This window comes from Cornus florida, unplaced genomic scaffold (assembly GCF_030987335.1).
Source record: "Cornus florida cultivar Cherokee Brave unplaced genomic scaffold, ASM3098733v1 CherokeeBrave_3.0.0_Hap2_Chr10, whole genome shotgun sequence".
Taxonomy (NCBI): Eukaryota; Viridiplantae; Streptophyta; class Magnoliopsida; order Cornales; family Cornaceae; genus Cornus; species Cornus florida.
This window is the reverse complement of record NW_026775580.1, coordinates 1,074,113-1,085,374: the sequence shown is the minus strand read 5'-3', so window position 1 is coordinate 1,085,374 and position 11,262 is coordinate 1,074,113. Positions and strand designations below refer to the sequence as shown.

Genomic DNA, 11,262 nt, shown 5'->3' with positions numbered 1-11,262 from the left:
CTTATTCTCTTTGAACTCCGTGACTTCATGGAATGTCACTTTGGCCTCTTAGGGGTGATGTTCATCTCTAGAGACTTTATTTCTTCATTTACTTTCGGATTTGGGATCCGTTATCGGGTCAGTTTCTGGTCACTCGCTGACGTAACGGGTTTTGAAAACATGGGCCGTCACATTTCATGTGGTATTTTTTTATATTTTTTTGGGGTAAGCATAAATTAGTTAGAATAACTCTCTGTAATTCCATTTACCTGATTGGTGGGTGAATGGAGAGAGAAAATGAGGGTAATTTTGTCTTTTTAAACAATATTTTTTTCTAATTTGATGACACAATAAGTGTAATAAGGTCTTTTTACATTGTTGAAAGGCATTTTGGTCACTTTAAACCAATTTTCTAACAAAAAAAGTACTAATTTTTGTACAAAGGAGAGGTCTTTGCAAAATCGGGTAAACCTCAGTGGTACACATTGCAAAAAAAATTACAAACCTAATATTTATTTGCAATTAGGTCAAACCTCAAAATAGATCATTTTAGTTTACCCTAGAAGATTTAGATGTGTGACGGCCCTGGTTTTCCAAGCCAGTGCGTCCTCTGATGAACCAAAGATTGACCCGAAAACGGATCTGAATGCGGAAGCGAAAATAGAAAACAAGACTCTAAGAAGTCAAAGTAACCTTCCATGAGGTCGTGGAACTCAATGAGAACTGACGCGGAAGCAAAAGATCATAAATATGACAAACAAGCCCCTAGGGGCAAAATGGTAATTCTTTAAAAATATGAATTCGGGTGCCACCGAGCACACCACTGGAAAGACAACGAAAAACTAATCAAGATGGACTCAAGAATCACATGATTCGAAGTTCGGACGAAGGAGAAACGACATGACGAAGAAAAACGAGCACGTAAGGCTAAAAGGGTAAACTGGTAATTTTTCAAGAAGATCCAGGTGCAACCGAGCACACCGTTGAAAAGATAGCGAAAAATTAGTCAAGTTTAAAAAAAAAGTTCACTCGATTTGGAGTCCGAACGAAGGAGAACGAGCGAAAATAAGAATCGATGTCACGATGTCGAGACGAGCACCCCGCGAGCATCCTGACATGCTAGGGGAAGAAAAAAAGGCTCAGCCAGAACTGAGAACCGAAATGAGGTCTGAAACGACTTTTTCTGGAAAAACAGAAAGAAGAAACCTCCCCTAAATTTGAGTTTTCTACCCAATTGCGCAGAAGAAAACTCAAAAAACTCACTGTGAAATACCTAAAATACCCCTATATCAGAAAAGGTCAAGAGGGCCCAAAAAAATGCTACAGTAACTGTCCACATCTGAGATCAAAAAGGGGCTATCAAACGAATTTTTCTAAAAAAACACGAAGAAGAAACCCCTCCCGAAATCAAATTTTTTACCTAGCATCGTGGGAGAAAATAAAAAAAAAAACACACTATAAAATGGCCAAAATGCCCCTAGATAAATAAGGGCTTAAAACTCAAAATATGTAACTTTGCACCAAGTATACATTTGACCCTAAATGCATTTCTGGGTTGAAACAAATGTGCACGCAAGTGTAATAAATGATTTTAAGTGGGCAGGAATGGTCCACGACTCCCGAGAAACCCCGACTCCAAATCCGACCCCCCGACAGCCAAAAATGATAAAAATGAACAAGAAATGGAAAATTTGAAAACCAAAATTAACAAATGATTTCAAATTACCGTTTGACCTTGGCCACACTTCAAACATGATTAATAAGACCCTATGAAAAATAAAAATAGAATTCCGACACCCGATGCAAACATGGTGAAGCAATGACTTGTCATTTTTCAATATTTTCATAACATTTCATGAAATCAAGAATTACATAAGATGTAATATAAATGTCATTGGCCTCCGACCTCATCTCACATAAGTCAAATACATCGTAAAAGATGCAATTATGTACACATTACATATATGGAATCAAAGATACAAGTTTAGACATATAAGGCTACAAAATGACATTTCATGCTAACATTTGCATGAAATAGAAACTTAAATGCTACAAGTCATCCAAAGTATGATGAGTATCATGAACCAAGTCTTCATACCTGAAACAAATCCCCAGTAACTTTGGGATGAGAAACAAAAAGCTGCTCGTAGGAAATGAGCATGCATTGACCTAACATTTTACAAAATTATCACCTTAAGGTGAAACAAGTCAAAGGGGCTCATGCCACCTAACATCTATGTCAATATGAGACTAAGGGGGCATCCTAAGCTACCTTAGATCATTTCTAACATAAATCACATCATTCATGCAATTTAACAACATGGAAGCATGTTATACAAAGTAACAAGATATAGATTCTCAAAGTCCTCAACTTGAAATCTAAAACACAAAAACAACTAAAGTGGATCATGCCACCTAACGTCTATATTCTAAATGAATCTATAGGATTGTTCCTAAGCTATATTTGAACATCAAAACACAAATAACAATATCGATGCAATTTAACCAACATTGGAACTTCCAATACAACGCATAAAACATGATTTCTCAAAATTAACATCTTGAAACTCAAAATAGGAAATCAATTAAGGAACAACAAGTTACGATATCATCTAGCTATTAACTTGAAATGAAAAGTGAAATCAAACAAGGTGGATACTTGGACATCACGCCGGATCAGACCGACACCATAGTTACTTTAGGGTTACTAGCCCATGGGTAACCTCCTTATGTGTGCACTAGACTATAGAGGGACAATCCCCCGTACTAGAACCATGTCTTAGCCGTAGTTAAATAACGACATCCCCAAGTTTCCAAAATCAACAAGTTATGCAACAACGTATATATCAACATGTATATACAAGATAATCAACTATTACCATGCACAATCAAATTTGGAAACACATATAATACATACATTAAGTCCACAACTATTATGGCATGACAAATGTCGAATCTTTAGTATGCGATTCATTACACACTATGGCAATATATTTCAACATTGAAAACATAAACTCATGAATCTAATGCAAATCCAAAATATGATTTAAACATATAACCAATGTCAAACACATGATTAAATCATTAACGCTATAGAAACGAAAATTAAATAAATAAACTAATTAATTTTTTTAAATTTCAAATCTCAATCAAATGACCCCTAATTAACACATGTTAAATAACATTGCATGGTCATTACATACATCCATTCAAAATCTTAATTAGGCCAATGAAACAACAAAGTAGAATTTAATTAAATCATGATAATTAAATCTTTAACTTCTAAAGCAACTTCAAATGGTCCCAAATTAATATATATGCTAGTAAACAAGTCATAGTCATTTCAAATATCAAGTTTAAAACTCAATTAAGCAAATAGGACCCTTAAATCGATTTTAATTAATTCTTTTAATTAAAATATCTAAATTTTCATACTCATCCAAATGCTCCAAAATTAAAGTATGTTAAAGAGCATGCCAAGACTTAATTTAATAGCCTATCACAAGTTAATTCCATGTAAGGTACGACCATAAGAATTAAACTTTCACAAAAGATAATTATTAAATAAAAAATGCAATTCTTATTCAATTAATCCCAATTTAATATATGTTAAATAACATACCAAAACCTAATTTTCTAACATGCCACAATTTAATTCTAAGTTGAATATCATCATGAGAATTAAATCTTAAACATAAAAAATAATTAAATTAAATTCTAAATTATGAACAAAAGTATGCATACAAGTTGTATAAGCATCAATAGCATGCAAGACAACAAAAATAATAACCTATAACACCCCCTACCTCCATTTGAGATAAAAAATCTCAAATCCCCACCAAAAGAAAAGTGCTCCGAATCCGACGATACCGCGGGATTATGCCGGGGACAACGAGAGGAACAATTTTAACCTTTGAGGTACCATGAAAATCCAAATCCGAACCTGAAACCCGAACTCAAAAGTGGTCAGAAATGGATTCTAATAAGGGGGAAAGATGCGCTTCATTAAGACAAGCATTAAACAGAAAAGCACTACGACTTTTTACACAAGGGAAGAAGGTTTACTTGAGAGAAGAAAGGTGGAAGCCCCCTTTGGACTGCCATGGATGCTGCTGGACGTCCATGAAGAGAGGGGAGATGACTTTTTAATTTTATAACCTTATTTATAACAAAACCCTAAAGGTGCCCCGAGAGGGTCCCGCAAGGTCCCGAAAAATGGAAGTTGAGCAGACACGCTCAAATGACAAAACTCTATGAACAAAAAAGAACCAAAATGAGAAAAGATGAATAACGGAAGAAACGGCATCGAAAACCGAGTTCCGAAAGAGAGATATGCCCCGAATTAGTTCAGTAGCAACTGGGGCCAGAAACCCTAAAACCGGGGGAAAACGACCAAAAGGTGATCTTAAGAGTACACGACTCGAAGAAAAATGAAAATGAATTCTGTACGAGGATCCAGGCTCAAAATAAGGTATTTTTGTAATAAACTTTCATTAATTGCATAATGGCCCCTCCAAAAAGTGAAAACTGCACTAATGACCCAAAATAAAAATATCTTCCAAAAATATTTTCTTAAAAACTCTTAAAATAAAATATCTTCAAAAGATATTTATGAAAAACACCCCAAGAAAAGAAAAAGAATCTGAAAAACTATGCATTCATACCCTTATGGACACCGGAAGCAACCAGAGTACTTTACTGCAAAAGTAAAGATACATATTTCATGGAAACCACTTAGAATGAAGATACGTAAAGTCAAAAACCAATTCCAAATACAAAAAGTGAGGTTATGTCAAGAAATTGACGAAAGGGGAAAGGACAAATAGGGAAAAGGACGAAAAGTGAATAGTGTCGAAAAAATGAAAATGTGAAAATGACGCAGTCCTCAAAGGAAGTTGTCAATCCCAAAAAAAGAGTCTCGAAAATCATTCGCACCCGAAACAACACTAATTGACGAGAAACTGAACTCAGAAAGAGAAAGATACGAAAAAAAAAAAATTTAAAATAAAATAAAATAAATCTCCGTGAAAATCTGAGAAAAAGAAAAGGAAGGAAAATGACTAGGTCATTACAAGATAAGTTCTAGCCAGCAAAAAAAAGTTAATTCCAATTAGAGGCTATCTCAAATTGCTCAGTATCTTTGTCATGTTATTCTTTCTCATTTTATTATTGTTATTAGGCCTTAGTACAATAAATCTCCTCTAGTTTTAAAATGTTGTATAACAACCACATCTCTTTTTTTAATGTGGCCATAAACAACCTCTAGCAGAGACGGATCTAAGAATTTATATGAGGGGGTGCAAATTTATATAGAAGGGTTTTTTCATAATTTTAATAGGGGTAATTTTAAAATTTTATAGGTATAAATGCAAAAAAATATAAATTTAAGGGTATAAAATGTAATAATAAAAAAATTCAGTGGGGGCGTCCACACCCACTGAGCCCTTCAGAGATTCGTGCCTAACCTCTAGTGAGGATTTGAATTTGTAGAACTAGCTCATAGACGATGTTTATTGTTAGACGTGGGCATTGTCTCTCTCTCTCCTATTTCTAAAAACTGTATCACTGTCAGTATTTCCTTAAAACATAGCATAAACGGTTGTCTAGGTCATACCATTGACATTTGTAAGTCATTACTTTCAAAATGCAACTATTTGCTCATACACGTCTATAATGAGATCTACATACGTCTCTACATTTTATGAAAATTCTTACGTGACAAAGTTTGACATGACTCGCCAACACGATTTGAACACAACACGAATTAAGCAGATTTGAGTTGACCTCAAACGAGTTTGGGTCATAAACGGGTTAACACGATTAATTCATTTAGTTAATCGTATCAAGTTTGGTTTGAAGGATTCAATCCGTATAACCCTTTTAACTGTACATGTCATAAATAAATTTCTATTTAAATTCTAAAATAACTATCTAAACTTGTGTCTTATATTTTATTCTTTGTAGATTATAGATTATTTTTTAATTTATTTGAATTTAAACTTAAATTTTTCTACTATTTGTTGTTTAATTAAGTATTATTAATAATTTAAATAATATAATATTTTATTTTTGTAAATAAGTTATTAAACAGATTACTAACTGTTTAATAAACAAATTAAGTTAGTGTTAAAAATTCCTTACATAATTATTAAATGGATCGTATTCGAATTGAGCTATTCAAATGTATTTCTTTACATTCAAGTCTACGCATACAATCACCTATACTACCCCATGATATTGACCTTCAAGCTCCATCATCGCCATCATTGGTCCGCATGGGATTTGAGTAGCTAAGCTTCATCATGAATCTGAGAATTACAACCACTCAAATAGATTGTTGACCTCCAAACAAGACCAATACTAGAGTAGCGCACAGAACATATAGAACCTTTTTATTTTTATTTTTATTTTTTATCTTTTTCCGAAAGGTACAGAACATAGACTTACATCCACCGGATAGAGCCAAAAGGCTAATTTAATAAGTGTACTTAGTAGTACACAGAGCTTGTCGATGTTGGCATATAACTTAATTATGCGAGGTAGCTTACTCGAAGTTATAGTACCCCATGATATTGACCTTCAAGCTCCATCATCGCCATCATTGGTCCGCATGAGATTTGAATAGCTAAGCTTCATCATGAATCTGAGAATTACAACCACTCAAATAGATTGTTGAACTCCAAACAAGACCAATACTAGAGTAGCGCGCAGAACATATAGAACCTTTTTATTTTTATTTTTATTTTTTATCTTTTTCCGAAAGGTACAGAACATAGACTTAATCCACCGGATAGAGCCAAAAGGCTAATTTAATTTAATAAGTGTACTTAGTAGTACAGAGCATGTCGATGTTGGCATATAACTTAATTATGCGAGGTAGCTTACTCGAAGTTATAGTGCTTGTCCACAGCTTCAGAAACATCCCAAGTGCAACTCATTCCTTTTGGAAACACCACGAGATCACCAGCACCGATCTCGACAGCCTCATCAGACCCATCAGGGTAAACCTTCACTTTTCCCTCGAGCAGGTAGCATGTCTCTTTGGAAGTGTACGTCCATGGGAATTTGCTTGGAGGGCATCCCCACCTATTCATCAAAAATAGAATATCAGACACGTTAACACAACCATGGCTATATGCAATTACATGAAAAGGAACAAAACGAGTCCAAGAATCCACGATTTGAGATGTAGGCATGGATTCATCGTGTGTGCATCTCTGGCAGCACCTGTTTCCCTTCTTTTTCAGTATGTGTATGTGTGATCACAATGCATCTGATAATTATTTGCAGTCACAGTTTCTTACCCATTACGATTCTAGTAAATACTGTTTCTCCAATTTCCTTCCTCCCAAAGACAAGACCATAAAAACATCTTTCCTAAAATGTCAAATATGAAAACGTTGGAGACTGGGAATCAAATATTTTTCCCTAACTGGTCCAACAAAGCGTAAAAGGAAGAGCCAGTTCCACCAACAAAGAAGATGACATTGAGGTAAGTGGTGGTAAATCCATTTGCGGAGCTGAATATTACTATATATTCCATTATGATGTTTCATTTAAAAAATCTAGATGATCGATGTGCTTATATAAAATGCTGTCACAGTCTTCACAAGTGGATATGGAACCTAATCAAGGACATTTAAGGTGTCAAGTAGATAGTTTCTTGCAAAAAAATAAATAAATAAATAAAAAATTTATCTTAACCTACTACTTTTAAAGACCATGATCAGCATAGAAGAGCCTTTTCCTTTCCAAATACAAAAGCTGACATTGTTAAATGTTTTCTTTTCCTTTTTCAATTTTTTTTTTTTTTTTTTTTTTTTTAACCGTGATCGGTACAGAGGTTCCAGATGCAAGAAAAACCTGTCTGAGTTGAAGCAATCAATACACAAAGCAAACTAATACTAATTTATATGATATTCAATCCTCAAAGATGCAAGGTGAATAAGATTTCCATAAATGTAATACAGAAGTTTGGAAACATCAATAAACAACAGCAGCATCAGAAACAACTCAAACACACCCCAAAAGAAAAGGCAAATGAAAAAACAAAAAAAAAGAAAAGCAAAGAAAAGCAGCAACAAATATCGAGAATGAATTCACTTAGGGGAAAAAATAAATATCAGAGTATGAATTCACTTATGGGAAAATATAAATAAAAATCTCAGCCGATGAATTGAAGCAGTAAGGGGGTTATAAGGACATCCGCAGCATCAGTCCTCGACTTCGTTGGTCAAAAAGAACTAAGCTGTGTGAGAAATAAACAACTTTGTTACATGTACATGCGCACTCCATAGGTTGAATAAACATAGTAAATCCGGCACATAGTTGTAGCAAATATCAACTGCTTGCTGTTAATTTAAAGCATGAGAATAAAAAGTAGCAAATTGGGAATTTCATATGGGCCCTTTTTTATATTATTTTCTTTTTCCTGAATCGTATATGAAGCTTTATATAATCAAGTTTTGGGTACAATAGGATCATATATATATATATTTTTTAATTTTAAAAAGTGCTCGTTAGTTTTATTTATGCTTTTTTCTTCTCTATGATCAAATTTTGTCAGTTTAATTAAAACCTCTGGTTACAACTGAAAAGTCTTGTACTCAACTCCAGGAGGCGATAAGACTATCAGCAAATTTAGGGGGCAGTGTAAAATGCATGGAATGTCAAGCGTGAGAGCATGAGTTCAATTCTAGGGAGAAAACCACTTCCAATCCCTCTTTCATCTACAACCCGACACCCTTTCTTTCAATTTTTAAAATCCTAGATCTTCGAATTTTCATATATTTTTAAACCCAAAACCATGCTTCCATATTTTTTTCCTACCACAACTCTTATCGTAAGCAGCATAAGTTTTCTATTGATGTTCTTGTTAACATATAGGACGTTGACAAATTTGTTATCAAAACTTGAAGTCTACATTTTCTATTTATTTAAAAGTGTTTAGCTAGTTAATTGTTCTGAGGGCAAATCATGTTGAAGAAGCTGAATTGGAGTCATATAGTGAGGCCATCTAGGCTGTATATTTTGATACATTTGTCTTCTACACAGGATTTGCATCCATGTTAAATAACAATACTCCTAGTTTACTTGTAGATGGATGTCCAATATATTCTAGACATACTTATAATTTAGAAGGGGAAAAAAAACATTAAGATGCAACATTTCTGTTTTTATTTTTATTTTTTGCTTTTGATAAGTAAATCAAAATCACCATTTCTATTCTAACATCATATATTAACTTGAAGAGAAATATAACGAGGGTAATAAATATGTGGACCATTTCTAAATGAAAAAGGAGTTGTTAATGATGGTAAGTAGTGTCCAATTTGGTTCTCACTACAGAGTTCATGACCCTGAAACTTTACGCTTAAGTTTCCTCTTGTGAAGTATAATTTAATAAGCTCAAAAATTTGAAAAATCCATAAAAAGTGAGAATCAACTCTAGTAAACCCCTATGTGCACCCAAAGGTAGAGGGATTCTCAATAATTTGACAATGCAGGGATGGTGAATCAAAAGTTGAATCAAGCTTTTATGAGCTAGTCTTGCAGCTGGATCCAAGTGAATGCCTGCCTCAACTCCTTTTCGTATTTTGTACATTATTTGAATAGTTTCTCCTAGTTAATGTTGTGGACCTCTCACTCATGAACGACTTATCCAGAAAAGATGTCTGGTACAATGCTAAGAAACTTGTTACCAAAATTGTTCCTAGAAATAAATTTACCCTTCAAAACAAGTTCCTAGGAGCAGAAATTTCTATTATATATATATATATATATATATATATATATATATATATGCTGAAAACAGAAATCATTTCTGCATATCAAGAAATGCTTGCCCTCTAAGGAGTGAAACAACTTGAAAGCCAAGGATCCTTTACTGGTTTATACCATCTTGAGTAAATCATATTGTTTCAAAACCTTATAATAAATGGTTACCATCCTTTACAAAAATTCATATTGATTAAAAACTGAAAATGACCATGTGAAACAATAAATATATAAAAATAAAATAAAAAATCATCATTTTCATTTTATTTATTTCCAGATTTGAAATTAAAAAAATGAAAACATTTTATTGTTCATAATTTGAAAACTATTTTCTATTTAATTTGATTCTGAAAACGACACCCATGGTTAAATGTTTTTATTAAACGAAGCATAGACCTACAACTCTTCTAAGTTAAGATGCCCTTGGAGCAATCAAGATAAACATCACTCACTACATTGAATCAATCCCAAAATGCACAAGAATCAACCAACCTTATATATATATATATATATATATAGCGAGAGAGAGAGAGAGAGAGAGAGAGAGAGAGAGAGAGAGAAATAGATACTAACTTGGGCCATTTTCTGATGCCGAGCTCGGTAAGCTTGGATTCGGGAGGGTTTTTTTGGATCTTGATTCCCAATTTCTCCTCGGTAGTGCTCATGTTTTTTGCCGCTCTGATTACTAGTCCTCCTTTGGATGACAGCCTTGCCCTAATCAACACTCTTCTTCTCGTTGTCACCCGCGAAGAAGAAGAAATTAAAGATATGTTGGAGTGTTGTTTGGTAATGGGTCTACTGTTACAACAATCAGGAGCAGAGGCTAATCCAGACTTGTTATTTACTAATACTATTACACCACTATTTGTTGTGGTAGTGGTACTAACCCATGCCATGGCAAATCTTGCTTCAAATTTTGGTATCAATAACCACTCCACAATAATGTATATATAGCTAGCAATTGGGCCCTCCTTTCTCAACTTCTATCTATTACGGAGTATCAACCACTCATTTCTGTTGTCATCTTTTAGCCAACAGGGTCCCTTATCAACAGATTTGTTCAAATTTCTCGTTTGACACACTCGGTAACATTTGAATTAAAACACTAATGCACATTAGTCCAAATATTATGAGCTCTCTAATTTAAAATAAGAGTTCCGAGTGTTTGAATCTTACTAGCAAAAGTGTAACAAGGATTTAAATATTGGATTTAAATATGAAATAGTGTGCTATTTTATAAACCACATCATAAATTGTTGTATTGGTTTGTTTCATTTTTTTTGGGTTCCTTTGAAATACTTCTTTCTTGAATTTGTACAAATAAGTTCACAATTCAAAAGCAAAACAACAAGTTACGTAAATTTCTTGACTTGCAATCAAAAGTATAAAATATAGTTGTCACAACTTGCGTATTCTTTTCAATTTTTGGTTGGTAATTTATTTTTCACAATTTTTCTCATCAATTATCTTAGAAAAGCTCCAATCCTTAAATTGTTCAAAACCTAA

The 11,262-nt window shown here is 33.5% G+C and overlaps 1 protein-coding gene across 3 annotated transcripts; it reads right to left on the bottom strand.

The window, feature by feature from the left end:
• Positions 1–1,809: 1,809 nt before the first annotated feature.
• Positions 1,810–10,692, bottom strand: LOC132279386 (uncharacterized). 3 transcript variants are annotated; one of them, XR_009471314.1, is made up of 4 exons: positions 10,330–10,692; positions 6,865–7,065; positions 3,786–3,922; positions 1,810–2,077 (listed from the first exon to the last, which is right to left on the bottom strand). XR_009471314.1 is itself a non-coding variant. In XM_059781343.1 (3 exons), the coding sequence occupies exons 1-3, from the start codon at positions 10,650–10,652 to the stop codon at positions 2,029–2,031; spliced, it is 573 nt and encodes a 190-aa protein (XP_059637326.1). In that variant the 5' UTR covers positions 10,653–10,692; the 3' UTR covers positions 1,810–2,028. The 3 variants fall into 3 exon arrangements, 2 of the variants coding, with proteins under 2 accessions (XP_059637326.1, XP_059637325.1); XM_059781343.1 differs by lacking the exon at positions 3,786–3,922; XM_059781342.1 differs by lacking the exons at positions 1,810–2,077; positions 3,786–3,922 and adding an exon at positions 6,117–6,622.
• Positions 10,693–11,262: the final 570 nt, after the last annotated feature.